General features: G+C 48.1%; 1 protein-coding gene across 1 annotated transcript; it reads left to right on the top strand.

Moving 5' to 3' along the window:
• Positions 1-1,547: 1,547 nt before the first annotated feature.
• On the top strand, positions 1,548-13,133 carry LOC102098698 (vitamin D3 hydroxylase-associated protein). The gene is made up of 15 exons (XM_005501003.4): positions 1,548-1,958; positions 2,917-3,030; positions 3,357-3,500; positions 3,822-3,955; positions 4,281-4,487; positions 5,024-5,064; positions 5,493-5,617; positions 6,386-6,511; positions 7,255-7,352; positions 7,973-8,072; positions 8,643-8,686; positions 9,312-9,351; positions 11,430-11,538; positions 12,402-12,547; positions 12,838-13,133. The coding sequence occupies exons 1-15, from the start codon at positions 1,749-1,751 to the stop codon at positions 12,964-12,966; spliced, it is 1,767 nt and encodes a 588-aa protein (XP_005501060.2). The 5' UTR covers positions 1,548-1,748; the 3' UTR covers positions 12,967-13,133.
• Positions 13,134-15,913: the final 2,780 nt, after the last annotated feature.

A 15,913-nucleotide genomic window follows, 5' to 3' on the forward strand; every position in this document is an offset into this window, starting at 1 on the left:
GGGAGATTGTTCCAGGCATCCCAGGACTGAATGCTATGTAAAGTTGAGCTCCGGAAGAGCTTGGGTGGGGCTTTTCACCAGCTGCAAGTGCTCCCTGCCCACACACAAAATGTTGGACAGGGTTTATCTGCTTGCATTTAAAAATCAAAGCATGGAGGAGCTTTTCCCAGGCAAGGCAATGCCACCCGTGCCCACTGCGTCACTGTTTTAACCTCCCTCTCCCTGGCACGGAGGAGAGTGGGGTCCAGGAGTCAAAACCATGGAGACACCGCTGGACCTGAACCAGTAAATGCTCCTCACTGGAAAACCTGAGTGAAGACCATGGGACGCACGGGACAGTGCACCGGGCATGGCCAAAGCTGCTGTGTAGCTTTGGGGACATAAGGCTGCCAAAAAGGGGCAGCTGCAATCTGCTCCCAGCCCAGCCTGGGCAGAGGGATGTCAGTGTGAAAAGCCGGGACAGGGCAATGAAGATCAGTCCCCAGAGTCAGCAGGGAGAGGTTGGTGACATCGGCGTTGTTTCACTCTCTTTGGTCGCCATCCTGGCTGAACAGGGAGGATTCTCCTTGCCAGGCGCAACAAATTTCTCAACGAGGTGTTGCTTCTTCCCAGGAATAATCCCACGGGTAGGTAACACATCTGCAAGGTAACATGATTGCAGCATGAGCACTGGCTTTCAGCCCCAAACAATTGTAGCCTCCATCAGAGAGCAAAGATCACCCTGGATGCAGCCTCCTTACAAGCTCTGCTACTCTAATTGGAGCAGAGCCAGCATCTCTCCAGATATGGCGACACTGCCTTGCATCTTGGCAATGAATTTTCAGAGACATCTGTTGCTTCCCCCTAGGCTTGTAGACCCTGGAGGGTTGAGAGAAATTTGGTTGGTTTTTTTTCATCCCCTTCTTATACTCCTGGGCACAGTCCTGTGGGTGGGGAGCAACGTGGCCAGGGGCAGCTTCTGGGTCTGGCAAGGCTGCACGGTCCAGCTCCTTTTGCATTGTGCTGGCTGGAAGATGGCTTAGAAACAGAAGAGACAGGATGCTGGACACCATCAGAGGGGATTTCCCAAAAGTGCTCACCCCTGATCTGAGTTGCCAAAATGCTTTTCAAAGGGGCTTGGTTTGAAAATTACAGGGGCAGCTGTAATCCTTGAAGGCATCTTCAGAGATCTCCTTGCACACTGCCTTTCCAGAGCCACCGTGTCCTGCTTGCACCTTCATACTCTTGGTTCTCCTGAGCTTCAATAGGTGCAATTTCACCCCCTGCACCAGGTTTTCCAGGACAAGCAGGGAAATGTCCCAGGCTCAAAGGGCTGCATGTGCTGCTGCTGGGGGACAGAGGTGATGGCTGAGTACCTTCCGTTGATGGGTTAAATTAATTATTAGACATAGTAGGGGTAATCCAGACCTGGGTTTTGCAGACATTCAGCTTTGTTAATCATCTCTGTCCCCTGTGTGTAGCCAAGTAAAGTAGCCACAGCTGTGTGGGGACACCCCCCAAACCCAGTGTGAGCTGAGCACGCTGCTTTGCAGCCCGACCCACAGTGCTTCTCCGGCAGACAGACCCTTTCAAAGTCCATGGTCTAAAAACTCCTTTTCCGGACTTTGTTAATGCAAATCTGCTTCGGAGCTGATCTTGCACAGCGGGCGATCGCACAGCCTGAATTCAACAGCGCTCCTCAGGAGAAGCTGGGAGACTCGGGTCCTGTCTGCAGCTGGACCAGAACGTAAAGGACTGGGAGAGAAAACATGACCCAAGAGCAACTTTGGCAGGTCCTAGATCCATTGTGGGGAGACCCTCGCGCCCTCTCAGCTCTGCTCTGTGGTTCAGCTGCAGCTGTTGTGCTACTGAAATGGCTGGAACGTCGGCAGATCCAGCAGAAGATGGAGGAGGCAAGGAGGGAGCGGGACCTGGCCCTGGGGCGAATGGAGAAGGCAGTTCACAGGTTTAAGCAAGAGGTAATTTGGGGGACAGTGTTTTGGGGAGGTAGGGTTTGTATTTTGGGTAACCAAAGAAGTCGGGGAGCGCTGATCAATCCCCCTTAAAATAGTGGTTAGGGCATATGCACGTTGTGGATCATTACCAGTTTTTCTGAGGGTCACCACCCTCCATTGTCACAAAAAACCTCCCGTAAAGACAGCATAAAGAAAGCATTTCTTACGACGTATCTGTTGAGGGAATTCTAAAGATTGGAGTTTGAGACCCTCCAAATCAGATCAACCCAGACCTCTCTGTCCCCTTTTCTCCTCTTCTGTCCCTGCCACCAAGCCTTTCCCATCCTCCTGACTTCTGCCCCTCCATAGGACCCTGTCTGCCTCATCTTCCTCAAAGCACAGGGGGGCTTCACATCCCTCCAGCATCAGTGACCAAAACCCATTTCCTCCTGCACATGCCCAAGTGAAGAAGTGCCTGGATTTTAGAAGGTCAGGTCCTTGGATTTGGGATTTGTTTTAAACACATAATAAATATCTACTGCTATGTTTTTTCTTGTGTGGGAAGATTGCAAACAGCACACATTTTTATTTTCCCCATGTTAATGATAAATCTCGTAAAACTTCAGCTGGTTGAACTGCTACTCAACACATTGTCTATGAGTTAGAAGGGGGGTGAAGGCTTGCAGGAGAGTAAATGGAGACACGTCGAACCTCTTTTACATGTTCAGGCAAGTCTCCACTCAATGAGCAGTTTTCTGCCTGGTTTTGTTCTGTTTTTATTAACTAAGGCTCAGCAAATTCCCCGTCAGCAAATTCCCCACTCCAACACATGCAAGTGTCATGTGGGTTGCCTGCATTTCTACAGGGAATGTCTCTTAAAATTCTCCATTCAAGGTCATTTCTGTGCAGCTGTTCGAACTGAGTATTTGCAGCCTTTTCTGTCATTTTCTCCCCTCTGTACCCAATTTCCAACCCTTTGCAGAATCCAGGCACCCAGACTGCACATGTCCTCTCGCTGACAATGTTGGAGCTGGTGGAGAAGCTGAAGGAGGGGTCCCTATCCCCAGAAAGAGTCCTCTACTCCTACATGGGGAAAGTGAGTGATACCTCCAGCATGGGAGAGATGCTGTGGGGCTCTTCTGCAGTGAGGGCTTTCAACTTCAATACCAGCTCATTTGCTGAGAACTGGCGATGCTGGGGATTATAATTTGTCAGTATGAAGGGTGGCTTGTGGGCAAATAAGTAGGACAGAGATCCAGGGCAGAAAATTATTCCAGCAAGAACTTTATAGTAAGGTCTGAATAATGAATGCCGGAGGTTTGAGGAGATTGAATTTTCAGCTTGAATACTCAGTTTAAATACTGTTTCCTTCCTTCCTTCCATCCATTCGTCTGTCTTGCTGCTCTTCTCTGTTCTGGAGAGGCTTTGGAGGTGACTCAGGAGGTGAACTGCGTGACAGACTTCATTCATGGCTGTGAGGACCAGCTCCAGAAGCTGAAGAAGCAGAAGGAGAAGGGGCTGCTCTATGGCATTCCCGTCAGCATCAAGGACCATATCGACTGCAAGGTACATCCCAAATTCCCCTGCCTCTTGGCCTGGGGCTGGGAACAGGCCAAGATGTCCCATTCTCACGAGGACTGGCCAAGAGTTTCCTCAGACTAGGGTGTTCTGGACCAAACTAGCAAACCTGCCTTTTCTTCTGCTGAAAATTTTGTTTCCTGCAGAAATTTCTGACCTGCTTGGATCTAGTTTTCCCTGAGGTAGTCGGGTCCTTTTCTGCCTGTGAGAAAAGTTAGGTGGGAACTTTGCCACAGGAGGCATCAGAACATTGTCTGTTATTGTCACAGCTCTCCTGCTATCTAAAGACTTTTGCTTCCCATTCCCAAGGGCCACATCTCCTCTGGAGGGATGGTCAAGTTTCTGGGCCAAGTGAAGGAAGAAGACAGCGTCATCGTCCAGGTTCTAAAGAGCCAGGGGGCAATTCCCTTCGTGAAAACCAACATCCCACAGACGATGATAAAGTAATAACGTGTTCACCTTCATGAAAACACTGGGATGTGTGACTCTTGGTATCTGAGAAAGGGCTGACCCACATTCACAAGCTCCAACCCTAGTTCAATCATGCATGTTGAGTTAATTGCCTCCTTGTTTCAATCTGAAATTATTTGTCTTACATTTGATGCCTCTTTCTTCTTAAATTCAGCTGTCCCAACAAATCTACTTCATGCTGATTCTACCTGCTGGGATTAATTCCACGCACATCCCTGCACGGATGCTCTGTGCCCTGTATTTATGGTTTGCAGAGACCGAAGTACCTCACTCACCTGCTGTTCCTTTTCTCCCCAGCTATGACTGCAGCAACCTCATCTTTGGCCAGACTCTGAACCCTCTCAACCACCAGAAGAGCCCCGGGGGCTCCTCGGGAGGGGAGGGAGCTCTGATCGCAGGTGGAGGCTCCATCCTGGGCATCGGCTCGGATGTAGCTGGCAGCATCCGCCTGCCCTCCAGCTTCTGCGGGTTGTGCGGGCTCAAACCCACAGGCAACAGGATCAGGTACATTCCAACGTCTGTTTCCTCTTTCCACCCACCACAGATACTGCAAAGTGTCCCCCACAAGTGCATCAAGACTTTGCAGTAGTGTCTGTGGTTTCCTCCAGGTTTAAGTTATCCCCCTAACCTGCCTGTTTCCTTGTGTCAGCCAGCCTAAGGGCTCTATTAATGACATGTGATGACCTCCATCTGTTAACGCAGCAAAGACTTACTCAATTTTTAATATCCTGGCCCAGGAAGTTGAAAGCAAATGCTACAGGGTAATCTCCTTTTCAGATGCTTTGCTTGTAAGAGTCTTCAGTTTATCAGAGATGGTTTGTTCACGGATGAGGAAAAGACCAGGGAAAGGAGATAATAAAAACTGTCTTTAGCCTGTAGCAGCTTACAGACCATGGAAGTCCTCCTGGCCTAGAAAGTGTCAAGGACCTTTTGCTCTCCTAGATGTTGACTTGGGCCAAATGGGGAGTCTGCAGCTCAGCATGGTGACCTGCCTTACAGCGAGTGCTGCTGCTAATCCGTTTTTCCCATTCTGTTCCTAGCAAACTGGGTGTGATTTCTCCTCTGGTAGGAATGACTTCAGGTAAGTCCATCCTGTCAAACCCTCGCTTCTTGCATCTCCTTCTCCTGCTGAAGTGCCAGCAAATGTGCTTGCTCAATTATGTGTCTCCTGGCCAGTTAAAACTAGTGATCTATTAGACCAGAGTCCGCCTTGTGCTGTTATATTTTTGCACCATTGATTCTGTTCTGGATGGTGGTAGATGTTACCTGAATCCAAGTGGAATTGAAGACCTATGTGTTCAGGTGATGCAATGTGTAGCTGTGAGAAACGAGAGTTGTGCATCCCAAAGGCCTGGGATATTTAACTGGAGATGCTTTCAGGAGACTCTGCTGGTTTCAGCTGTCGGCAATTTCCTGGCCTGATGGAAACTCTTCCATGCTGAACCCCTACCAGTGACTGAGCCAGCACCATCCCATCTGCCTGCAGTGATAAGACCTTCATTCTTGCAGTGACGGGGACACTGGGGCCAATGGCGAGAGATGTGGACAGCCTGGCCCTCTGTATGAAGGCTCTGCTCTGCGAGGAGATGTTCCGGCTGGACCCCACTGTGCCCCCCATCCCCTTTGATGAGGAGGTAAGGCTCAGGCAAACCCCTGTCTCCATTTGCCCAGCAACAAAGTGAGACCTTGGGAGATTCCTATCTGTTTTCATGTCTCAAATGACCCAAGGAAGCAAGTGTCCTTCTGAACAGAGGACGCTCAGCATCAGCAACCACAAGAAGCAGCCACACAGCAGAGTTGACAGGTCCTTGTTGGGTTCCCCCGATAAGACCTGTCAGACACTGACCCCTTCCCTTCGTGATGACGTCCAAAACAACCTTGTTGTCCCCATCCTGGCCCAGTCCCTAAAGGAGCTGATTTCTGCTGACCAGAGGAATTCACACCTTTAGTCAGAAAGCCTGATTTAACAGTCACTGACCCAAGAAATCTTTGCCCTTTGTCATTAGCTATCTGCTGCTGCCGTCCGATTGTGTCTTTCTGGCTCAGGTCCTAGGGTCTATCAGTTGTCCCTGACATGCAGACAATACAAACCAGTCACTTATCTGGAGGAACAGGCCCCTGAACTTGGTCCTTAGCCAGGCACCCCAGGCATGTGGTCTGTGCAGGTGTCATCACACCTGCTGTCCCAGTGTTGGCACATGTTCCCATGGCAGGAGGTCAGAAAGACCAGACCAAGGACCACTTCTGCAGACCTGTGCTCTGGACAACACTGCTTTCCACCAGCCTTATTGCTCCCATCATTCCTCCAGCCCAGGAGACCTCAGCTGCTGCCTCCCTGAGTCCTGGAAACAGTCCAGTCTTGTATGTCTTATGTGTGCAAGTGATGACTCCTCTTCTCACAGGTTTACACCAGTTCAAAGCCACTTCGGATTGGGTATTATGAAGGAGATGGCTACTTCCAGCCCTCACCCAGCATGAAACGAGCCGTCCAGCAGACAAGAAAGCTCCTCCAGGATGCAGGGCACACGGTGGGTTTTCATGCCTGTGGTTGCCTGGAGCTGTTATCCTGCTCCTTCAGAGTTTGAAAAGTCACCTCCCATCTCCACTTTTGCTGCTTATAAAGCAGGGACCACCCCTCCCTACTACAAGGATCACCAAGAGGAAGGGAAATACAACAGTTTGTTTCCCAAACCGATCTTGCTTATGTGCTTGGCCTGGCAGATAGGAGAATCGCCTTCAGATATCTCCAAGTCACCTCTTTTCTAAAGCACCTTTTTTTTCTATCATGTTTTGTGTTCCCATAAACATCAAGCTCACAACAGTTTCCATGATCCCTCAACTGTTAAAAACAGTTTACAAATTTCTCAGTGAGTAAAGGGGAAGGGAGTTGGAGCAGCTGACCCTCAGGAACCTCTTCTAGACTAAATTATTCTGTGGTTCCACCAGTGGGGATTTCTATATGGGAGCTGTTCCAATGATGCAAATGAATTAAAAATACTTGGTGTGTTGAAACCTCTAAAAATTCTTCTCTAACCTGTGGAGGATTGGAGTCTGTGCCAGGTCACAATATACATTAATGCCTTGGAGATGGGAAAGGACAGTGGGCAGATGCTGCTGACCCAGGTCCCTGTGAAAATGAGATCTTGCTGTCCTACAGCAGCAAGGAGGGGCTGAGCTTCCCACCATTTCCCACACATCTCACTAGCGGGTCACGGAGGTTTGCAGAATCATTCATCTCTGTTGCCTGTTGAACAGGATGCTTTTCTTGCAGCTTGTTCCCTTTGCACCGCCCAAGATTGACTACATGGTAGACGAGCTGTTCACCAGAGGGATTTTCTCGGATGGTGCTGCTCATGTGGTGGACTGTTTGTGAGTAAAACCCTCATTGCAGTGTGGGCCATGAGACTTGACATTCTATAGCCAGTGGGCACATCCGGAGTGTTTATATCCTTGTGAGTGCAAACTGAATTATGAGCAGCAGAGGAGCAATTTTTGGAAGGATGAATTTAGCGTGAGCAGCAGCTAATTCACAAGAGCAGTTCACACACATGGATAATGCGGAAGGGTAATAAGCTACCATGTGTCAGCAGTGCTGTGGCAACTGGTTTTGTGTGTGTGATTAGTCCACGGCCCCTGGGAAACAGCACACATTCTAGAACTCCCCGTGGAGGGGCGGTGGTTTAGCCCTGGCTGGTGGCCACGCAGCCGCTCACTCACTTCAAGGTGAACCATGGCCAGAGTTGTATGTGGCCCCACCAGAGCCTTTATGGCACTGTCAACATTGGCAGTAAAGTACTTTTTTCTCTATAATTTCTGCAGTGAGCGTTTACACCTGAGCATCTAAACTCCACATGAGCATCTCTTATTCAGCATTTTGGATTGAAACAGGCAGATTTTGTCTTCTAGCAGCTCCTCCCTAAGACAAGCCCTGCTTTGGAAACAGCATAGATGGCTTGTCCTGACTTCTCCTTCACGCTCTGCCCTTCCAGCAAAGGAGACATCGTGGATCCCAACCTGAAATCCCAGTTCAACACTTACAAGCTTCCTGCTTTGGTGAAAAGGATCTTTGCTATCCTCTTGAAACCCATAGTAAGTGTGTGGATGCGTCTTCTCTGTGTTGTAGGAAATCTGCAAGGTGGGGAGATTCCCACATGCAGGGAGGGAAGCTGCTCCTCTCTGGCAGTGCTTTGTTGCTTCATGTTAAGTGCCTGATGGGCTTCATAGTGACATACACTTCAATACCCTTAGTCCCTAAACCCAGGCTGAACTTATTAAGTGAGTCTGACAGCCTTTTGTGGGTGTGTTGCCTGGGAAGGTCAAAATATGATCCATTCTCAGGAACCCATGAGCCGCACTGCTCATCCAGCAATGGGCTCCAAGAGACTGGGTGTTGCTAGCAAGGATCTAAACAGCATCCCCACATCCAGAAGATGCTCTCCAGGGCTAGCAATGTGGTCTAGAGCCTTATTTGCATGGGTTGTTGTGATTAAATGTACAAATTCATGTGGGAGTAAATCTACGTCACTGGATGCCACATCTGTTCTTCAGAGCCACTTCTACCAGGACAAGAAGTGTGCCCAAAATGCAACCACCTGGTAGCCAGCTATTTCAGCTGCATTGTTGTTGACTAATCCAAATTTTTCCTCTTTCTTCCAAAAGTACCCACGAATCGCTCGGGATCTCAGCGCTCTCTGTGGAGTGGGGTAAGATGCGCCAAAGTAGCTCTAGAGAAAGGGGATGCGCACAGATGTGTGCACCAGGTCATGCAGGTAGATGCCAGCTCACTGTGCAAAGCCATGTCACGGGGCACAGGCTGGGCCAGACGAATATGGGCTTAGCACCACCTGGGCTTAGCACAGTGTTATCCAGGGCTGTGCAGCCACAGATTATTTTAAGAGCTCAAGGATGCTCATCACAGCAGGGCTGTCTCTATGGGAATCAGCACAGAGAGATACAGACTACCTTCCCCATCAGGTGGATTCTGGTACCCAGATCATCACGTCCTGTTAATGCAGAGGTGCAGCATGGGGTGAAGTACCTGCCCCCCCAAGACAGACAGACACACACCAAGCTGGGAACAAGTGAATTTAAAAGTCTCGTGATCCTTGTCTAGGTGCCAGAGCACCTAGAGCTGTTGGCATGCTTTTACTGTAAGCTTTTTTGCTGTACCTGTAGGCACATGTGAACCCAGCATAATCAGCTGGGTGAAACTAGAGCTTGTTCCCAGAAGGGTTGTGTGGTTTCCAGAACAAGGGGCTCTCTGTGTATTCTGTTAATTGCTTTCTGTTGCCACAGTCCCAAAGCTGATTAATTCTGCCACCTTTCCAGGTCTGCCAAAAACCTCTGGGATCAGCACGGAGCAGCAGCGGTAATGTGATTTTTTTTTTTTTTTTTTTTAAAAAAAAAACAAATATAGTGAGAGATCCCTAAAGTTTCTAAGCAATTGCTTTGAGCTCTGTGATGGATTCAGGGTTGGAAATGGATCATATGGAAATAAAGCAGCTAGGCTTTTCTTTGAAAGTCAAGCTTTGCAAGAAGTAGTAAGAGCTTAAGGCAATATATGTTTATGTGGAGGTCTCTACTTAATGAAGGATGGGGAAGAAAGATTATCCTTTGCCCTATATTTGCTAAGCATAAATAGCATATGAACAGCCTCTAAAGATGAGGCTTAATTTTAACTTCCTTCTGTCTCTTGGTTCAAATCCTTCATTTCAGACATTAGGCACTATTGTCACACGCTTGAACTATCAAGCAGAGTCCTTAGGAGTCAAAAATTGTAGTTGTGAGCTCCTTGGCTTCTGTGGATTTTGTCTGAACTCATTTGGGATCAGGAACATAAGGCAGGAAGCGTTATTCTGGACAACTGTGTGCTGCCCCCAAACTGATCAGGTTCCTCTTTAAAACCAGTTGAGTTTTATGCTCGTATCTGTTTTTATTGGCCAGTTCCTCTCCTCCCTGCTCTGATGGTTGGAAACCTTCATATTTCCCGTGCTGTTTATTCACTTCCAGCGTCTCCTCATTTTATTCCTGCCCTTGAGCTTTAAAAAGCACCTCTCCTCTCTGATATTCCCACTGCCTCCCTTGTCCTTGATCTATTTATAGAGAGCAGTTGTATCCCCTTTCAGCTGGTGTTTCGCAAGGCTGGAGAAGCTGAGCTGTTTTGGTGTCCTCCCATAGGGCAGGATCGGTGTTCCCTGGGTGTCCTGGTCTTTTTGTCCTTAAACTCTGACACTGGGACACCCCCGCGACCCTCCCTGAGGAGAAACGTGTCCCCAGCCCACACCACGCAGCCTCCATCAGTGCCAGTCGCTCGATGGACCAACCTGCCTGGTCACTGGCTTGATTGGAGTGTTTGGAAGGAAATGGGCTTGTTTGGCTTTTTTTCCCCTTGAAAACAGGTTCCTCTCCCCCCTGCAAAAAACACCCAAATGAAAAGAAAACTTTTGAATTGTTTTTCTCCAGTGAAACCATATTCACATTTTTTTCAGCTCCTGCAAACAAGAGCTGATTCAAAACTTCTGGCTAGCGACCAGATTTCCTCTCAGAAAAAAAATGAGGTTAGCTACACTGACTGTTTTTCCTGGAAACACATCTCATTTGTTACACTTTTTGGAGGAAGGATGTCAGACTGCAGACGGAAATTGAGGTCAGACTGAAAAGCAGCCTCATAGCTGGGTCCTTCGTGAGAGATGTGGACAATGTACAGAAAACCTGGAGTGAGAGAGTTGTGTGGAACAGGGGCTGAACTGGTGAACAAATGTGTCCCTGTGACCAGAATGTGGCTGCAGAAGCAGCTGTGCTGTGGTCCATCTACATCTATTTACTAAGACAAAGTGGAACATCTCTTTGAGGATGGATTGATTCATTCATTGTCTGATGTTCAGGAAAGCTGTGGTAAACCAAACTACAAATCTAGGTCTCTCTTAGATCTACAGGGCAGGCCTAAAGCTGCCTCCTACATTGTGGGGGGGGCAGATCTTGGGCTTGTGTAGCTGCCTCTTGCTGCTGCTTTTTCTTACCTGTGTCCTGATGCAGAATGAAAGAAGGTTTTCTGAAAACACTTGACTTCATGTCTTCTAGATTCGTGTACCAAAACAACCAAAGCTTTTAGGAAATTTGACTTTTTAGTCAGCTAGATGTAATTCTTCAAACTATCGTTGATCTCTGTTCAATAAAACTCAAAGACAAAACTGTTAGTGGGAAGAAATCAACTCTGAAACATCCATCTAGCATTTATGTCCAGGTCGTGGCAGCACATGGTTTTCTGACAGGAAACCTGAGGGTGAAAGAATAAAATCCATCAGCTCTTTCAAAGCACATCTTGGGTTTTATTTGACTTTTTCAGTTGCATCCAGGAAGGTTTTTTCCTCCTTTTCCTATGCTGTAGGCATTGATCTGCCACTGCTGTCCAACAGACATTGTTGTATCCTCCGTCTTTCCTTCTAGGCTTACCGCACTGAATTCATTGCTAAATGGAGGAAGCTGAGACTGGATGTGATTCTTTGTCCCATGCTGGGTCCAGCCTTTAACCATGGCTACGCTGGGAAGCTGTTCGGTAATCTCCATTGAGTTGTATCTGTGGTGGTGCTTGTGGGCAGAGCTGGAGCAAGATCTTTTGGACATTCCCTAAACCATGTGCATTGCTTGGTCTTCCTTCTGGGGAAGAAAGCAAAGGACAGGTCTCCTCTGGGTGGGTCTTCTCATGTCCCCACCTCATGCGAGCTGCAGATGTTTGGATAATTATGGGGCAGCAAATAGTGGCACGTATGTCCACTCATTCATGGGTGAGTTTCCCCCACACCATCTGTCCTGTAAACAGTCCAAGAGCTACTCTTGCAGCTGTGAGGATAGTTGTCAGAGAGCTGGTAGACCTTGGTACAAGGCCAAGCTCTTCTGAATGTGGCCATCGTACATTTCCCAAGACTTTACAGAGAGCAGAAAGACTCATTGCCTGTGATTTGCAGAAAAAAGACATTTTTTTAATAGCTTCCAGCAAACAGTCAGGGTCCTCCATCTCTAGCAATGGCACTTTGGCTTCCAAAATCCCCAAGACAGTGTTTCAAAACTGAGCATATGGATTATCTTGAAAAGATAGCTGGGATTTTTCCCTGGGGTATGGGAGACATAGATGCAGACTCTGAATTAGATCCCATCCTGGTATCTCTCCACAGAGCAGATCTAACCTGCACCTGACTGACAGCTGAAGGCGTGGGTCTCTCTCACATCTCATCAGCCATGTGGCCTTATACATAAGTATATGTTCTCCATCAAAAGCCCCTTTAAAAACAGCATGTTTTGGTGGTCTCTTCAGGTCCAGCAGCTCCAGCGTGAGATCCTGCAACCCAAATTGTCATCCAAAAGTCATTGCTGGCTCAGCACACTAAATTTTACCATTTTGCTCTGTGTGATCTTTTCCAGCTGCGACCTCTTATACCAATTTATACAATGTCTTAAACTTTCCTGCTGGGGTGGTGCCGGTCAGCACGGTCACGAGAGCTGATGAAGAAGAACTGAAGCATTACCAAGGGCACTACAGAGACCCTTGGGATAAGAGACTGAAAGAGGTCAGTGGGGAAAGAGCTTAAGCCTTAGCAGAAGGTTATGACTGGCACAGTGGCACCTCTGGCACATTGTCCCAAGGCTTGTCTACACGTCCTGATCAGAATGGAAGCGTTTTAGTAATGCGGTTTGCATACACCATGTTACTGCCCTGCATGTGGTACAGCTAGGCTGGTGTACATCAGCCTTGTACATCAGTCCCCTTGCATGTCTTCCTTCATCTTCTCTTTCTATGATGTCAAAAGACAGCGTTCTCTCTTGTGTCTCTGACCTGGCCCCATGCTTGATTTTTCAGGCTGTGGAAGGAGCCGTGGGGCTGCCGGTGGCCGTCCAGTGCGTGGCTTTGCCATGGCAGGAGGAGCTGTGCCTTCGCTTCATGAAGGAGGTGGAGACGCTTACCCATGGCACAAAGAGAAATGTGTGATTTTTGGGAGCCTGCCTTTGCTATGATTCACTTCATTTTTCACTCCCTGCCCTTCCCTCCAGCCACCTGATGCACAAAGCAAAGTAGATTGTGATTTGCAGACTCTGAATCACCATTTTGATAAATTGGCAATAAATACTGTTTAAAAATAGTTAGCAAAAATCTCATCTCTGTCCAAATTGTCCTTCTTTGTTAGAGTTAAACTGTGTAAAAATAAAAAAAGGAATAGAGTTGATGCTGGACCAAAGGAATCTAATAACTATAGTATAACAATATCTGTTGCATGATATCACAGAATCACCTGGGTTGGAAAAGACCCCAGAGATCATTGAGTCCAACCCTTGGTCCAACTCCAGTCCATTGACTAGATCATGGCACTAAGTGCCATGTCCAATCTCAGTTTAAAAACCTCCAGGGCCGGTGAGTCCAGCACCTCCCTGGGCAGCCATTCCAATGCCTGACCACTCTCTCTGCAAAGAATTGCTTTCTAATATCCAGCCTAAATTTCCCCTGGCAGAGTTGAAGCCCATGGCCCCTTGTCCTATTGCTGACTGCCTGGGAGAAGAGACCAATCCCCACCTGGCTAGAACTGCCCTTCAGGTAGTTCTAGAGAGTGCTGAGCTCAGCTCTAAGCCTCCTCTTCTCCAGACTAAACAACCCCAGCTCCCTCAGCCTCTCCCCATAGGGCTTGTGTTCAAGTCCCTTCCCCAGTCTTGTTGCTCTTCTCTGGACCCGCTCCAGCACTTCAATCTCTTTCCTGAACTGAGGGCCCAGAACTGAACACAATACTCCAGGTGTGGCCTCCCCAGTGCAGAGTACAGGGGAAGGATCACTGCCCTTGTCCTGCTGACCACACTGTTTTTGATACAGGACAGGATACCGTTGGTCTTCTTGGCCACCTGGGCACACTGTTGGCTCATGTTGAGCTTCCTGTCAATTAGTACCCCCAGGTCCCTTTCTGTCTGACTGTTCTCCAGCCACTCTGCGCCCAGCCTGGAGCGCTGCAGGGGGCTGAGGAGCTGTTTACCCCAATATTTTACTTCCAACACCAAACAGGAGCAGATGTTTATGGGAAAACATAAACTGGTAAGTGTAAGATTCCCTCTCTGGCTGCACCATGGTTTTGCTAAGAGGCTTTTTTGGCAAAAACTTGCAGTCAGCGCATCATTTTTAATAGCTGCCCAGAAAGCTCTCCTTCGTGAACTTGTTGGGCCCCTTCCTGAACTCATTTACTCTCTTGATCTCCACACGGTCCGGTGGCAGCAGGCTCTGCAGTTTAATTGTGCAGTGAATAGTGGAAAACTTAGTTGTCTTTGTTTAAGCATAAGCTATGAGAAGTGGTAAGTGTGGTAAGTGGTCTGTCTTCACTCTTGTTCCTCATTGTTTCTTCCAGCTAAGGAATGGGAAAAGAAGACTGGGGATTCTTTTTATTGCCTATGAGCACTTGAGGGAAAACTGAGTTTAAGCATTTCTGTGGCTGCATTTAGACTGTTTGCACTGTTTGGTGCTTCCAATTATGACAATTGTGTGCTGTTTCTCAACCCATCCTTCACTCTCAAGGTGGAGGAAGAGGCTGGAAGAGAAGGTGGGAGTGATGGCGGAGACCAAAATGCTTTAAATAAGCAAGCCTGCCCTGAAACAAGGCATCAGCATTAGCGATGATCCATGTCTTCTTCAAGCCTTTTTATCTCTCCATGCACCGGGGCTGGAGTCGGTATTTCCCCAACAGGAGGAGAAAGCCGCTACCCAAAGGGTGACACCGTTCTTGTCATTTACCTGCCTCCCTGGGGCTGTGCAGAGATGCTGCCATTATCCAGCAGCCCTGCAAGGTCACAAGCAAGTCTGAATCACACGAAGTCCTGGCTCCTGAGCCTGACTTACCATCTTCTGCTCAGCACAGAGCAGGGAGCAGGTCCGTGGCACAGCCCTGCTCCCAGAAGATGCCCCATCTCTGCAGGATGCTGCTGGTGCCACAAGCCACAGAGCTCCCATCTGATGGAATTCTGCCAAGCAACCAGGGCTGTCTCAGGCCAGGAGCAAAGGATTTTGAGCTGGGACCTCATTGGTAAGCAGGTAACCCGCCCAGGTAGTATTCCTGGCTAGAACTGAGCATGCACAGACCTTGTTTTGCAAGGAAAGGTGTGGTGGTTGCAACCCGCCCCTAGCTATTTGAGCACCTGGATTCCCAGACAAACATGGCATGTTGTGGAAAACAATTCCCATTATGTAAGTGCTGTGAGACAAAGCACTGAGCCCCCCCTCCATGCTCTCAAAATTCCGGTTGTATGGGAAAAGACCCTCCTCCTGCCTGAGAAAGGTAGCAATGACCAATTACTCCTGGAAACCTGCTACTGAATCGTAGCCTGAGCAGGACAGTACAGAACTATACAGCCTGAAAAGTTCTGGACGTAGATAAATGGTGGAAAGCACTAGAAATTACCTCATCCCCAGAGTGGGACTAAACTCAATAGATCTCACAACCCTATAAACAGCGATCCTAAAGTGAGACCTGTCAAACTCTATGGTCTGCCACTTTGCATCTCCCTCTGGCTGGGATGTCCCCAGGGTCACCTCGTGACACACTGATGCCACAAAGCCATGGGCAAAGACAGATTTCTCAAGACTCAACAATTTCCCATTGAGAAGTGATGATGCATTAAAAGTGAGTAATTTGCTAATCCAAAGTGAGAAATTTTGGCATAGGTGTACCTCCACAAATATTCAAGTACCCATGGATTAAAGTGTGTATGTGTGTGTTGATAGATTTGTACTTAGGCTTTTAATCATATACTTGTGTGTGTATACACAAGTGGTGAAGAACTAACAGCTCTCTGCACATCTTTGCCTCAACAGGGTGAGCAATGCAAAAAAAGCATTGATAGAAACAGACTCTCATCTCTCAGCTGATATTGTTGGTTGTTGGAAATGTGCAGATTAAGTAGTTTCT

This window comes from Columba livia, chromosome 8 (assembly GCF_036013475.1).
Source record: "Columba livia isolate bColLiv1 breed racing homer chromosome 8, bColLiv1.pat.W.v2, whole genome shotgun sequence".
Taxonomy (NCBI): Eukaryota; Metazoa; Chordata; class Aves; order Columbiformes; family Columbidae; genus Columba; species Columba livia.